Genomic DNA, 15,904 nt, shown 5'->3' with positions numbered 1-15,904 from the left:
GGGGGTGAATTAAGCATTCATTATCTGAAGACTTGGAGTAGGGAACCCCTCCCCCCCCCAAGAAATAGGTTCCGGCTTCAGGAAAGTTCTAGAAGCAGAACTGGGAAGGGGGGGCATGAATCTGCAGGGGAGAGGGGAAAATCACTTTGGGGGGTAGTTAAAAGTAGAGAATGAGGATTTCAACGGATTCCTAGGAAAAATGTTGCCCTCCTGTTTCAAGCTCTATCTTTGATCCAGGGTGAGGGGAGCCTGTCTGCCAGTCTGTGAGGCTGCTGCTTTTTTCCCCTCCTCTCCCACCTCTGTTTTTTTTTTCCAACTTGCTTTAGGATTAGTCTCCATCCCTCTCGACCCCAAACAGTGGAATTTGGCTGTGCCTTGGGTCGTCTTTGCTCTGCACTATCGCCTATAGTTGTTGGCGGCTTTCTGCTGAGGCTGAGCCGTTAGCCCCAGCCTCCGACTAAACTCATTAAGTTGGGAGATTTTTTTCAATTGGACGGGTGTTTTTAAAGTCTCCTCTTTCCAGCCCCAAACAAGGTGTAACAACGCACTCTTCCTTCTAAGGAATGAGATGAGAGACAAGGATCACTCCAGACTTCTCCTACCTACGGTTTGGGGTTTTTTTTCTTAAAGGCGAGGCTTGCATTCCTCAGCAGCTATGTACAAAGCTCCCTGAAACCTCGTCTCTCTAAAGTTACTGTGCAGGGCTTTCCAAGGCTGAGAGCGTCCGATACATGGGGAAGCACTTCCTTGAGGTGGAAGATCTTTCCCTTCACCTTTCCTCTTTTTCCCTGCAGGCTAGTGCCTACTTTTTATCAGTTTGCACAATCGCTTAGATAAACACCGAGGAGGAGATTCTCTTTAATTATCAAAGACACATCTTTTCAGGGGGCCAACAAAGCGGTTTATTTCACCCGCCAAACTAAAGGAGAGTTATTCCTGTTTAGAAGGAAGATGCAAGCGGTTTGGGACCTTGAACAAGGCAAATATGGTTTTGGTATGTTTACTTACAGTATTTTTTTTCTCTCTCTCTCTCTCCTTTCTCACTTTTCTCCTTGTGCTATGTGGGGTTGGGGATGACTTGGGGTTTTTCAAGAAAAAATCGGATTGCTAACGTGTATGAAATGCCTAGGACTGTGGTTTAAGGGGTTTGGGGAAGGGGAAACCGTCAATTCAATGCATTGCCATATTTTATTACATGTGTGTGGTAGGAGAGGTGGTGGAGGGGGGAAGAGGGGGAATATACAATTGCAAAGCTGCCAAAATATGATTAAACCGAAGCGTAAAGACTGCGGTGCCTCCCATCTCCTCAAACTCATTTCCTTCGCTAGAGCAAACTAAAAGCCAGTCCTTATAAGCGTGTTTTTCCAAGCAACAGACGACTCGGTTTTCTAGCAAAGGAGCTGCTAGGCTCGCACTAAGTGTCAGAATTTACTGTTCGATTTGCCTCGGCGCTGCATTTTGCAACCTTGTGCAACTGACAACCAGCCAGGCAGGGAGGGAGGAAAGCGCTGCCCGGCGCCCTCGGCCGCGGCTCGGGGAGGCGAGCGTTCGGTTAAGCTAGGAGGAGAAGCGCGACGAGAAGGGTACTCACCATCGGGCGGGGTGGTGGAGCTGGCGTGCGAATTTCAGGCAAACGTTTACCTTTTTGCTGTCTATTGCAACCGCGTCGGGCTGACTTAAGCAATTCTGTGCTCTATCCAAAACGTTCAAGGAACGGTTCCTCATTTTTAAAAAGCCAGCGAGAGAGACGACAGAGACAGAGAAAGAAAAAGAGAGGAGGGGGTGAGGGGGACGCACATAAACCCAGTTCAGGAAGGAAAAAAAAAAAAAAAATCATCACCTCTCTGCCAGGGAATCGGGAAACGCAGAGGCAGCGAGATCTGAGTCCGGTCCAACCAAGTCAAAGCCAATTAATTTTAAATCCTGAAGAATTATTCAGATTAAAATGTACAGAAGTTTCATTCTGCTATGCCTACGTGAGCTCAAAGTCGTTTCCCTTTAAGAGCTCTTTTCTTTTAAAGTTGAATTTTAGGCAGCGAGGACTCTTACACTAGGGGGCAGACAGATACTGTACTAGCTCCAATCTTAAGCAATTTTTTCCCTCCCAGCATATGCTCTGATTTAGCACTGTAAATTTTTCAGAGGACCCAACTCTGACAGCCCCTGGTGATTTTCAAAGTACCACAAGCCAGTGGTTAAAAATTGCATTGACTTGGAAGTTCAGAGAGACACAATGGAAGCCCCTTTCCCTATTCATGGAGCTCCAGTGTGGTGGAAGAGAAAAACACACACGGACTAGATTGAGGGGAAGGAGGATTTCAATGAATCCTGGTGGACAGAACTGGTTTCTACTGAGTTCAGAGTTAAACTCAGCATTTGCTGGGGTCTGTATTCATATTGTGATTTAATTTGTGTAGAATTACAGGCACTTTCTGCAAGAAAATCATGTTCCTGGGTGGGTTCCCCCCCCCCTACAGTTAAACAAATGTTTTTTCAACTTTCTCTGGCCAAATTTAAGCTTGCCATTCTTCTCATTAAAATAAATTTATATCTGCAATAAAAGTCTGGGCTGGATTAAAAAAAATAACATTGATATTTATCTTTTAGTCTTAGAGCTGTTTTATTCAAAGAATATGAACATCTCTGAAGAAGACATTTTAAAACCTGCTCCCCTCTTTTTCATTCTCAGTCTGGAATCTTCTTTCTTCTTCTATACAATAAAATTAACTGCAACTGATAGTCATTTTTTTGTTTATTTTTGGCTTTTTAATAGCACCCCCATAACTGAATGAGTCCTAAGATACAGAGTGAAACACCTCTGACTCTATAGCTGCCCTGGGGTCGTATGCCTACCAGACTCCAGAGCTGTTGAAGATGGTTGGGACATCCTTCATTTAAAATCAGGCCATCAGAGCGTACTTCAAATACCAAAAATCTCAAAGTGGACAGGGTAACTCTTGCTCCTCAAAATTTTTTCCACTGCATGTTTGTAGAAGGTTATCTTGCCATAGAAATGCCTGCACCCAAGAGGTGAGTTTAGGGTTTCTCTGTAATCAATTATTCTTATCTTCTATTAAATTGAGATAAGGATGCCCATTAGATTTTCTATCTCAACCCCAGCCCTACCACATCTTTGCTGAGTTTGCCCCTAATCTACTGACATCTGTAGCATTAGGCAATTCCTCCTCGAATCATAGAGACTGAAAAGAAAAAGAAGAAAAAAGATACAACCTTCTCTGAAATGATTTCTTTTCCATCCTTCTTGTCCTCCTTAGGAGAAAATTATATTGTATCTATAATCATCCTGAAATTTGCTGCCTGGCTTTGCTCTACGGCAATCTCAGGTTCATGATAGTTCAGTGTCCACTGGAGGTTTTTTTAAAAAAAACTTTCAAATAATCCCAGCACCTGCAGCTTTAGTGAAATATCTAATTTCAGCAGAGAAAGGGTGAGGGCTAAGAAGGTTTCAAGAATGAAGCAAGGAGGATCTTTCCTGCCTTAAAACCAAGCCCCTCTCCGCCTACATCTTCCTTTAGTTCTTACCTCGTATTCTGCCCCGTGTGTAAAGGGTATTGAATACAAAGTACAATCTACACATGTCAGTTATTTTTACAATTTATTTTTTAAATTCTTCATTGCCTCGATTTCTAAAACTACCAAGGATGCTTTCCTGTGGTCATTAATTTACTCTTTATGTGTGTTCATGTTTCCTGAAGCTCAGCATGCTTTGTGTAAAATATCTTAATTGTTCATAAACCTGGTTGGATTACTAGTCCATAGATTTTTCTTGATGCAGAGAGTGTATGATGGAGATGCAGTTTTGTTCTATAAATGTTGAATAGTCATGATCCACTAGCTGGTCAAAAGCGAACAGAAAGATTACTGCGTTGGAATATAACGTGTTCTGGGGGACAACTCTAGATGTTTGATGTTTAAAACCAAAGGCTCCAGAATTCAGAGATACAACCGGCTTGATGATTTTTAGCACATTGAGCAGAATGGCACAGGCAATGAAGTTCTCATTGCAGCGAATCTCTTGAGGTAGAATATGGCTTGTGCAATGATTCCTGTGACTTGTACTTGGTGTTATTGCCAATTTGGGGCAGAATCTCTGTGTGTGTTTTAATAACTATATGAATGCTTAAAAGGAACTTGAGGAACAATGAAGTCCTACTCAACTGTTCTATGACCTAGGAGCATAGTCGCTGAAGTCTTTGTCTGTGTACGTTGACAAATGTGCATCTGATACATGTGCGCTTACATGTGTGTACAGAGGGTACGCACAGGGGACGCTGGAGGCTGCGTCCACTTGTCCATCAGCCAGCAGAAAGGTCTTTTCACCTCTCCCCACGACTGGGTGTCTGTCAGGACGCTCGCTGGCTTGGGAATTAGCTGAAACTAACGAGAGAGAATAAAGTTGAAGAAAATTGATTTTAATTGCGTCATGACAATGAGATGAAGTCTACTTCGGCTTCTCAGCATCTGAGATGCTTTATTTGAGCAATTAAAATGTCAGGCCACATACCTGTGAAATGTTAACCCTACATGGGCAAAAAAAAAAAAAGAGCCACTGAACGGCTCTTTTTCTTTAAAAAAGAAATAAAGAAAAAGAACCACCAAACCAAGCAAGTGATCAGACTTGAGTAAGGAAAGGGTCTATTCCCGGATTTGACCAAATGGTTCGTTTGGAAAATGCCTGCCAGCTGGGCTCTAGGTGCCTTCCCATCCTCACCCACTACCCCTCTGCAAAGAAACCGGGCAACTTTTCTCTTTCTCTGGCACCGCGGGCACCAAGATGCGCCGGGAGCCCCGGGTGGTGCGCGAGCTGTGGATCCAGTAGCATTGCCAAGTTGCGAGAATCGAAGTCCCCGATTCCATCCAAAGCCTCTCGCGGAGCCTTTAAGAGGCGTCGTTCCGTGCGCGCCGCGCTCCTCACCCCGCCGGGGCGGAAACCTCGGGTGCGGGGTGCGCAGAACGCGGTGGCCGCGCGCCCGGGGACGGCGCGGGCCCATCCCCCGTCTGGCTGCGGCGGGGGCACCGCCACCCCGCCCCTCCCCGCCCCCCCGCCCCCCCGCCCCGAGCCTCCGGAGCGTCCCGAGCCCCGGCCGCGACACCGCTCGCGCTAGGACCGGGCTGCGCCCGCGGCCGCCATGGCGGGGCCGCCGCGCTCCGGCCAATGACGGCGAGGGGGCGGCGCGCGCGCGCCTGGCCAGGCCAACCCCGGCGGCTGCCTTATAAGGCGCGCCGTCGCCATGGCAACGTGCGCTAAGTTGCAGCAGTCGTGTCAAAGTTCACTATATAGAGAGCTCAGTGAGCTGATCGCGGAGAAGCCACTTCTGCCAGCCCCGGCGCCTATAAATCGCATTCCCTCCCGCGCCCCCCTTTTTAGCATATTTGATCACTTTGATTCTCTGTTCTTTTCTCTCCGCGGTGTGTGCGTGCGTGCGCGCGTGTGTGTTTTCTCGTCCTCCTCCTCTTCTCCCCGAGTTGCCTTCTTTCTCCGGGTGCCGTGCTGCCTTTTTCCTCTCTTTCATTCTTTCTCTCCGTCTTTTTCTCCCCCCTCTGCGCACGAAGGATGTGCTTCTAGGTGGTGATCTGCCCTCCTCTCTCTCTTTTATCATTTCTCCCCCGCCGCCGGCGAGTTGACTCTTTCCCTATGTGTGTGAGGCGGCTCCGGCGGCAGCAGCAGCGGCTCCGGCGGCGGCAGCAGCGGCAGCAGCGGCAGAGGCTTCAGCGGCGGCGGCGGCGCTAGACGCGGCGGCTCCGGGCCCGACCCGGCGGCTTCGGCGGCGGCGGCGGCGGCTCCGGCTCCGGCGGCGGCGGCGGCCCAGGCGGCCCGCAGGGAGCAGCGAGCGGCCTCTATCCGGCGAAAGCGGGCGGCGGCGGCCGGAGCGAGCGAGGCGCGCGCCGGGGCGCCCGGGGCAGGCGGCGGCGGCGGCGGCCCAGCGCCAGGACGACGCCGCTCAGTGCCCGACGCGGACCACTTTCATGCTGATTCCCCTGGACCCGGGCAGCGCTCCGGCCACTCCGCGGGCCGCCGGCCTCCGCCCCGGCCTGCCTGGCTCTCTGGGCGCGCCCGAGACCGGCGCCTCTGCTCTCCGAGTCCTCCCGATTTCGATGGCTTTCCTGAATGGCTGACTGTGGGCTGCCCTGGACTTGGCCCCCGGACAGTCGCCTCTCCTCCTCCTCCTCCTCCTGCTCCAACTCCTCGGCTACACACCAGCTCTGAGAGCGAGAGAGTGAACGAGAGAGGGAGGGAGAGAGTGAGAGCGAGGAAGATCTTTGGAGAGATTTTTTTTTTTTTTTTTGCCTCCTACTTCTGTCTTGAAGCCAGACAATCGACTTGCAGCTCTCCCTCCCCTCCCTCTCTCTCTCTCTCCACGTTCTGCTCTCACTTGCTCTCCCCCGGCCCCATCCCCTCCCCTCCCCGGCGGAAAGCCCCCCGAAAGCAACAAAGCTGAGCCGAGAGAAACAAACAAAACAAACACACCGGGCCAGACGAGCCATCGACAAAACTTTGCAAAAGCAGAAACAAAAAAGGAAAAACTAACCAACCTCAACCAACCAGCACCCCCGAGCCACCCGGGGCGCCCTCCCGCGCCCTCTCGCACCCTTTGCACACACAAAAGGCGGCGCGCCGGAGCCCGAGACCCGGGAACCCGCCGCCGCCCGCAGCCAGGGGAGCAGGAAGTCCGGACGCGGCCCCCATAGATATGGCAATGGTAGTCAGCACGTGGCGCGACCCCCAGGACGAGGTGCCCGGCTCTCAGGGCAGCCAGGCCTCGCAGGCGCCGCCCGTGCCCGGCCCGCCGCCCGGCGCCCCGCACACGCCACAGACGCCCGGCCAAGGGGGCCCGGCCAGCACGCCGGCCCAGACGGCAGCCGGCGGCCAAGGCGGCCCTGGCGGGCCGGGCAGCGACAAGCAGCAGCAGCAGCAGCACATCGAGTGCGTGGTGTGCGGGGACAAGTCGAGCGGCAAGCACTACGGGCAGTTCACGTGCGAAGGCTGCAAGAGCTTCTTCAAGCGCAGCGTGCGGAGGAACCTGAGCTACACGTGCCGCGCCAACCGGAACTGTCCCATCGACCAGCACCACCGCAACCAGTGCCAGTACTGCCGCCTCAAAAAGTGCCTCAAAGTGGGCATGAGACGGGAAGGTATCGGCCTCTCATTTCTCCTCCCCTCGCCCGGGGTCCCGGGGCCCTGGGTACGTTTGGCTAGCCTGCTCTGGGTAAGGACACAGACGCCCCAAGCTCTTCTCTTCGTATTGCAGCTGAAAGGGGTTTTTATACTAGAAGCAAGTTCTGCAGTGGAACCCAGACCCACCCACCCACCCCCAAATCCGCATGCTTTGGCCGACTGATTTCCTCAACTCTCTCTTTGGGCTGTTTTCATTTCCTTTGCATTGATGGCCAGTTCATTCGAGTTCGCCTGTTTGCAAGGGATGGGGAGGTGATGGTGGTGGTGGTGGCTGTTTTAAAGCCTGGTTTACTTCTCTTTCCTCTCCGTTTCTCTCTCTCTCTCCTTGTTTTCCCTGCATGTTCAACATATGTCCCTCCTCCTCACCCCTCTCCCCAGCCCCCACCCTCTCAAAAAGAAAAAAAAAAAACCAACAACCTGAGATTGTACTTTTTGTACAGGAGGTTCAAATTACAAATGGCAATTTTATGCACTTCGCCGTATTAACGCTGCCGCCCGGGCAGCGCTCATGTGACCCTCCGTGGATTAACATTCCGCTAAAAAAAAAAAAATACCTGTTTTCTTTTTTCCTTTCACTTTTGAAAGGAGGAGAGCGCGATAGGGAGTAGGAGCAGGGTGGGCGAGGGGCCTGGGGCGGCTGCTTTCGCTCTGCGCGAGTTGGGTCTTTGTGATATGAAATTCGCCGAGCGCCGCGAGCCCTGCTCGGCCAATGGCGCGCTCGGCGCCGGGCGCGGGCTCCGGGTTGCGGCGAGCGAACGCCCGGGTTTCTTTGTGTTTCTGCGAGAGCGACTCTCCCCGTCCGGCGTCAGATAACCGCTCGTGCTCGAGCCTGGCCAGCCCTTCCCGACCGTCCCGGGCGGCGCCGCCGCCGGCCGCTCGCTCCCGGCCTCTCGCCCGGCTTCCTCTCGCCTCGGCCGGCCTGTCTCTCCGCCCTCTCTCTTCCTGCGAGCACACCGAGTCGGCTGCCGCCAGACCTTGGCTCTCGGCTCGCCTCTCGCCAGGGGTGGCCCACGGGGCCGGGGCTGCGGGCTTGGGGGTGTGGGGGTATGGAGAGCGGTGCTGGGGTGGCTACAGGCCGTCCGGGGTGAAGCTCCTCGGTGTCTTTTGCAAAAGCGTCTCCCCCTCCCCCCAGCCTCGGCCCCCCGCCCCCCGCGCTCCCTTTTCTCCAATCAATAAAAAAATATATCAGCCGTTCAGCAGTAAAAGAAGAAAGATGCCCCCCACAATGCTCCATCCCTCCCACTGTGCCGGGGACCCCGAGGCAAAGTGGTCCATGCTGGGTGCGCGGCCTCCCGGCCCGGAGCGGGCCTCTGAGGCCAGTGGGCCGCCCTGATCGCCGGAGCTGGCCTAGGTGGTGGTCGGAGGAGAGGGGGGCCGGGCTCCCGGCGCCCCTTGGGTCGGTGGCCCTGGCTCGCATGTGAGAGAGGGGCAGGCCTGCGGGTTCCTGCGCCGCACGGAGTCGGGGTCGGGGGTTTTGGGGGGGCGAGGGGGGCGGGCTTGGGGCTGACCCTGCCGGGGGAGCAGGGAGGATGAGGCTGGGCATTAACGGCGGAGTGTCTCCTTTCCTCCCCGCAGCCGTGCAGAGGGGCAGGATGCCGCCCACCCAGCCGAGCCACGGGCAGTTCGCGCTGACCAACGGGGACCCCCTCAACTGCCACTCCTACCTGTCCGGATATATCTCCCTGCTGCTGCGCGCGGAGCCCTACCCCACGTCGCGCTTCGGCAGCCAGTGCATGCAGCCCAACAACATCATGGGCATCGAGAACATTTGCGAACTGGCCGCGCGGATGCTCTTCAGCGCCGTCGAGTGGGCCCGCAACATCCCCTTCTTCCCCGACCTGCAGATCACCGACCAGGTGGCCCTGCTCCGCCTCACCTGGAGCGAGCTGTTCGTTCTGAATGCGGCCCAGTGCTCCATGCCCCTCCACGTCGCCCCGCTCCTGGCCGCTGCCGGCCTCCACGCCTCGCCCATGTCCGCCGACCGGGTGGTCGCCTTTATGGACCACATACGGATCTTCCAAGAGCAAGTGGAGAAGCTAAAAGCGCTGCACGTCGACTCCGCCGAGTACAGCTGCCTCAAGGCCATAGTCCTGTTCACCTCAGGTAGGAAGGAACCCTACTCTCCCGTGCCTCGGGGCTCTTAGCTCAGAGTTAGGGCCTAAAACTCTTGGGAGCCCCCAGAGCCACACTGTCGAGGGAAACTTGGAATGGGAACTCTGCCTAGCGGTGGGGCTCTGGCAGGCTTGTTCTGGGGAGAGGAGAGAAAGGCTGGGCCACGGGAAGGATGCTTCAGACTGTTGACTGTCTCAAAATGGGCCATGGGGAAGCCTCGCAGGCCTGTTGCCCTTCCACCAGACTAGGATGCACACTCCTGTTCCCTCCCTCACCTCAGGCACTCTGGGCCAGCTGAGCGGGAATCTCCTCTACCCCCATGGCTCTCCTGTCACCCGGGCTGAGCCTCCGGGAAATGCCTGTAGGCGCTGGAACAGTCCTGGTATCAGCCCCTCAGGGGAAGGTTTGCCCCTGGCGGGAGGGGGAAAAGTTTGCCTGCTAACTCAGTGCAAGTTGGAGCTCCAGGCCTGGCCAACCTGAGGGCAGCAATTTTCAAAAGCATATTTTCTCTTAAAACAATGCAGACTGTCCAGAGAGGGGAAAGAGCTGTCAGGAAGGGGCAAGAGGAAGAAAGGGGCCATCATCACTCTTCAGAATGTCTGCAGGGGGTTCAAGACTCAGGTCTGCCGCTTCCCCGGCCCAGGCAAACACTTAAGGCAATTTTTAAACACCCTACAGTGTGTGCCAACTTGGGCTGGATATGAGTGTTGCCAGAGATATAAAACCATCACTGACTGCATTATGAAATCTAATTAGTTTTCAGGTAGTTTAACCTGTGTGAGTAATAGGTCTAATATTAATTAACTCTGGAGGTCAAATGATCATGGAAGGTGTCTGGCTTACCACTTTGGGCCACACCTGAGCCTTTTGGCTGGCCCCCCAGGCTGAGTTCAGCAGAGCCCAGGTGGGTGGAAATCACCCTTTCCACATGCTTGTTCCGAGTTGTCAGTTGACCCCCTTTGTCACGGCTCAGAGAGGAAGGGGGCTCCCAGTTCAAGATAACAAAATTTGGACCTGGGTAGGGTTTGGAACCTAGTCACCCACTGCAGGTTCTGCAGCTTGTAATCAGGACACCAGGAGAGCTGAGGAGTTCCTGTAGCAGACAAAAAGATCCACAGTCTCTTCCTTATTGTTCCAAGGAAATCTGGGGACCCAAGTCTTGAGCTGAGTCTGGTAGGTTTTGAGTCCTTAACCCACTTTCTTTTATATATTATTGCTTTTTGCATAAAATCCACCCCCTCCACCGCCACCCCCTAATTCTGTCTTTGAAAGTCCTTAGGTAATCAATTAAAGGGCAGTGTCTGGGCAAGGAAGGGCTGTATGCAGAGGCTTGGATCCGGATTATTTTTCTCGGGGGACCTGTCACAACTAGAACGGTTGCCTGATGCAAATGTACAGACAGGATCGTCCCCTAACCCAGAGTCACCTTCAACCCTTCCTGCAACCCAACACCCAGCCCATGTTCCCAGACCATCCAGGCGGTGGTTCCTTTCTTGAGCTCATTGTTAGCTCTTAGACTTACCTTAGTCTTCCAGGGAAAGAAATGCCTGATGCTCTTGTAACAGTTTAATTTATTAGTGTTTGTAAAATATAGAGGCCTGTGTGGAGAATGCAGAGCGCCTCACAAAGAGATAAAGGTCCCTGTTATCTGATTCTGAGAGAGACAGTGCGCTTGTGGAGAGGAGTCCAATGCAAACAGATCTTTTAATTTCTGATCACAGACACCTATGCATTCTGTAGACATGCAGAGCCCTAGACCCACACATGAGGAGGTTGTATGTGTGTTCTGGTTCTTGGGGTGGACGCAGTGGCGGCTTTTTTTGAATATCTGCTTTAAGGATTGACAATATGCATGTGTTAGCCCTAGTCTTGCCTGAGGAGCCCCCAAAGGTCAGGTCACAACCTGCACCACCTTCGCTGAGAAGCCTCTCATTTCAAAGGCACTTATTGTATTTTCACATATCCGAAAAAGAAACGTGTTTTCCTGAAGATAACGGGGAGGGGGTTTCTTCTTGGAGGGACCTGGGTTTACAAAAAAAAAAAAAAAAAATCAGGGGGTGGCTGGAGAAAAAGGGAGAGAGAAGAAAAGGAGGGAAAAGAAACAGCTCAAATGAACAGAGAGATCACAGTTTGCATGGCTGCCCTTCAATAGGCTAAACTGACAAGATCAGTTTTAAAGGGCCACTTAAATCAGTTTCAAAGACTGGAGAAAAATGAGTCGCCCTCTTTGGGGAGAATCTGAGGCTGGGTCGTGGGCGCCATTACCCGGGGCTGGGCCAGGTTGTTGCCCCTCCCCACTATATAATTATAAGCCAAACTATTATTTACAGAGGAGGAGGGGCGGAGCACTGGTAGTTTTGGTTTCATCTGTTTGTCAGTCTGTTTACTGACCTGAGCTAGATTCACCCGGTGCACTTTGCTTGGGCCTCCCGGTCACCAGGACTGAGGAGTGGGACATAGAAAGGCTGCAGTATACTGAGCTGTGTTCTGTTTTAAAGCTAATATCCCAGGACCATCTCACACGGTTCCCCCCTCCCCAGCTCCCAAGTTTTCAGTCCGTAGGCATTTGCTCCAGCTCTGGTTGGGGCAGTTTGACAGAGCACTGCACACACACTTCATGTGACCCATTTCAAACCTCTTAATCTGATGACTGAATTCTTCGTCGTCGTCTTCTCTTTTTTTTTTAAACTTTCTTCCAGATGCCTGTGGTCTCTCTGATGTAGCCCATGTGGAAAGCTTGCAGGAAAAGTCCCAGTGTGCTTTGGAAGAATACGTTAGGAGCCAGTACCCCAACCAACCAACACGATTCGGAAAGCTTTTGCTTCGCCTCCCTTCCCTCCGCACGGTCTCCTCCTCAGTCATAGAGCAATTGTTTTTCGTCCGTTTGGTAGGTAAAACCCCCATCGAAACCCTCATCCGGGATATGTTACTGTCTGGCAGCAGTTTTAACTGGCCGTATATGGCAATTCAATAAATAAATCAATCAAAATAAGAAGGGGGAGTGAAACAGAGAGAAAGAAAAGGCAAAAGACTGGTTTGTTTGCTTAAATTCCTTCTGTTAAGAAAGGATATAAAAGGATGTTACAAGTTTGCTAAAAGAAGAGAGGGGAAGAATTTAATGGACTGTGAATTTCCAAAAAAAAAAAAGACTGTCGAATGAACTTTTACAGAATGCATTAAAAAAAAAAAAACTCCTGTGTCGGTCAGAACAACTTGCTACGTATCATTTTTGTATAAAAAGGAAATTAGTCTTTTTTCTTTTTTTTGGTAAATTTTGGAAAAATATTGCTAAAAGTGCATTTAAGGAGATTGGGAGAAAATTAGCAGAATGGAGAAAGTAAGTCTTTTTTTTTTTTTTTCCAAATTATTAATTGTCCTGTGTCTATGTACCTCTAGCTGTTCTTTTTTGTACATTTCTGGTTCCAAACCAGTTTATTCTGTGGTTCTATAATAAGTTTTGATATAATCTTGGCTTCTTAAAAACTGTGTATCCTTAAAATATATGTTCTGCAAGAATTAAAACTGAGTCCATGAAAATATCATAGGAAGACATAAAACTTTTAAAAGGCAACTCAAAGATGATGGAAACGCACTTACAAGTGGTGACCAAAAATTTTAAATGAAGTTGAGCACTCTAATTTGAGAACTGGAGGAACCACATACAACACTTAAAAACTTCCCCTATCCTGACCCACCCCCACCCCCCAAAAGACCATGACAAACCTAGCTTTTAAAAAATATTTTAAGAAAGAGAATGAACTGTGGAATTTATTGGCAGCCAAGGAATGTGTCCAAGACACATGCTGAGGTTTTGAATAAAAAGTGAACTTTTGTAATTTGAATTGGGTCCCGCTTAGTTCTTGAATTGTTATGAAAATCCTATATCTGTTTGTATATTTGCAAACCCTTTGTATTATAATTGTTGATATTTTCCCTTTTTAAAAAATACCATTGAAATCAGCATGACAAAATAACACTGTTGGCACTTATAGGTAACGTGATTGATTCAGTATCTTAGAGTTTACAGTTTGTGTTTTTAAAAAAAAAACTGAAGGTTTTTTTTTTTTAAGTGCAACATTTCTGTATACTGTAAAAGTTATAATAACTGAACTGTTTGGTCGAGTCTTTGTGTGTTATATTCCAAGGAAATTGAAAGTATTCAGAAATTAAAATATTATTTGATATCTGAAACCTGTTTGGCTGTCCCCACTGTCTTTCCATCGAGAAGCCCCTGTGAGCTAGCTCTCTCTGAGCTGGGCCAGGGGCTCGCTCTGTTTGTTCAGTTCCCTCAGCCAGTTTGTTCAAAGGTAGGCTAGTGTATTTGCCTGTTTAATTTGGGTGTGATGGGGTGGGGGGAGCTGAAGTTAATGGTTTATCTATGGTTTAGGAAGTGCCATACTGATATAGTAAACCACCCCCATTCACCTAATCCTTCTTTTAATTAAAAATGGATTTTCTAGGAAAAAAAAAAAAGGCCCTTATATTTGTCACACTTAAGTGCCTGCTTAGGGAAGGTATTGTGAAAAGTATTAGAAATCTTGAGATCAGTATCTATTTTATGATCAGGAAAAAATACTGTTTTGTACATTTCTGACAGTTACGCAGAAGACGGTTCAAGCAAGCTAATCCAGCCTTGTCAATAGAAGGCAGTTGTTTGCAATGAGTTTTTCCTTAAGTAGGCGTGATTTTTAAAAATATTCTGTGGTTCTCATCTAGGGTGGTTGTTGAGAGGATTTCAAATTCAGTGATGTAGCTTAGAGTGGCTGAAGGGTTTATTTTTAATGTATATATGATAACTTGCAGTTGGCCTGCCTTCCCCTCCCCCCTGTACGTTCCTTCTGTGAGAGCATGACCACAGGTCAAGGGAATCTTTTCCATTGGAGTTCTGTACATAAAAACACAGCGACATTCTGACATTTCAGATTGTATAGATACAATCTGTACTACTCTTGGGATTCTTTGTCCTTAAAAGCCAAATTAAAAAGAAGAGAAAGAAAGAAGGAAACTTTATAGGGTGTGTGGATTTGGAAGTATTAACTATTTTGTTTTGGAGGTTTGTTTGTTTGTTTGTTTTCCCTTTTCCCTCTCTCTTTTCCTGGTTTGAAGGAAGCTCAGTGTGTGGGAGCTTGCAATTTTTGTTCTTACTGAGGCTTTGCAGTACCCACACCACCACCATACATCACTGTGTTGTGGTTTGATTTTAAAAGGGGGTGGTGGGTAAGGGGATGTGAAAGAAAAGGGATCATTTTGTAAAGTGTATTAAACTTTGATAACTCAGTTCCAGTCAATACATGTAGACCAGAAAAATCTGTCTGATTTGTGCATCTGAGCAGAGTTCTCCATCTGACCCTCAGCTTCTTTCTGTAGATATATACATACATAAATCTAAGTATGTTCTTATGACAGAACATTGCTGACCTCTAGATTGAGGTTTCGTAGGTGGTTGTTTATTTTCTCCTCTTGCAAGTGCTATCCATGTGAGTGTGTGAAGTTTTCGCTAATAAGTAAAACACAGGCCCTTTGCTTTGTTTGTTTTGTGTTAGTTTATTGTAAACAGCCATTTGTTGTAAATTATTGGCATTAAATTATAATTTATGATTTTCAAAGCAAAAGACAGTCCCTGTTTTATTCTGCTTTAAGCATGTGTTCTAGACGTTGGAAATCTCTCTCACTCTCTAAGTTTCAGCGTGTAGCTTGGGATCTACGAGGCAGAAAAACAGGACCCAAAATTTTTCAAACGGTTAAAACAAAACCCCTTGTATATGTTTAGAGTGGCCGGAGGAGGATCTGTTTAGAGTCTTGAGTTTGGTTTAAGTTTATAGCATTTAAAGAAAGTTTTTCTTTTCACGCTGAGTTAGAACAAAAGATCTTTGCTGCGACTGAATTGGACAAAAGACTAGGGCTGGGACCCAGCGAGTGCGTTCTGTGTGAAATTGACGAGATCTTTTTTAAAAAGCTGCTAAACATGGCGACTCTTTCCCTTTAAGTGTCTCTTTTTCCTTGCTTTTTTTTTTCCCCCCCCCCCCCCGCCCCCATCTGATCTGAGCTCGCTTTATTTCTTTTCCCAACCCCGCTGCCCCTCCTCCTGTTGGTGCTCGGGGATGGGGGGTGTGTGAGAGAACCCAGTTAGACGCGAAATGCAACAATGGTCCGAGGAGAGAGAGAGAGAAAGGGGCGACCGCTGCTTCTCGCCACTTTCAAACAAACCCGGGGGCAGACCGAGCTGGGGAGGGGAGTGGTGATGGTGGTGGAGGGGGGTGGGTTGCGGAATCCTAGCCCGTGCGCTGGGCTCGCGGTCGCCCGGCCTCGGCCCTTCAGCAGCGAGTTCTCGCCAGGGGCCGGGGCTCAAAGTTCGCAGGCTGCGCCCGGGGCCGGCCCCGCGGAGACGGGATGCCGGAGCGAGCATCCGGCTGGCCGCCGGGCCGGGGGCCGGGAGCCGGGAGCAGCCGCAGGAGAGGTGCCCCCGGCCCGCCGACGGGCGGCGGGGCCCCGTCCGCGCCCCGCGGAAGGCCCGGGGTGCCGGGCGCGCCGGGCCGCCCTCCCGGGACGCGCGGGAGGCGGCGGGCGGCGCGCGGGGGGCGCGCGCGCGTGCGA

At 50.5% G+C, this 15,904-nt stretch overlaps 1 protein-coding gene across 2 annotated transcripts; it reads left to right on the top strand.

Moving 5' to 3' along the window:
- The first annotated feature begins 696 nt into the window (after window positions 1–696).
- NR2F2 (nuclear receptor subfamily 2 group F member 2) lies at window positions 697–14,874 on the top strand. Of its 2 annotated transcripts, none has more exons than XM_068990840.1 (3): window positions 697–994; window positions 8,774–9,301; window positions 12,010–14,874. In XM_068990840.1, exons 1-3 carry the CDS (start codon window positions 952–954, stop codon window positions 12,282–12,284), a joined length of 846 nt encoding a protein of 281 aa, XP_068846941.1. In that variant the 5' UTR covers window positions 697–951; the 3' UTR covers window positions 12,285–14,874. The 2 variants fall into 2 exon arrangements, with proteins under 2 accessions (XP_068846941.1, XP_068846940.1); XM_068990839.1 differs by lacking the exon at window positions 697–994 and adding an exon at window positions 6,108–7,155.
- The last annotated feature ends 1,030 nt before the right edge of the window (window positions 14,875–15,904 follow it).

Source organism: Capricornis sumatraensis, chromosome 19 (assembly GCF_032405125.1).
Source record: "Capricornis sumatraensis isolate serow.1 chromosome 19, serow.2, whole genome shotgun sequence".
Classification (NCBI taxonomy): domain Eukaryota; kingdom Metazoa; phylum Chordata; class Mammalia; order Artiodactyla; family Bovidae; genus Capricornis; species Capricornis sumatraensis.
This window is presented reverse-complemented; position numbering and strand designations above follow the sequence as displayed.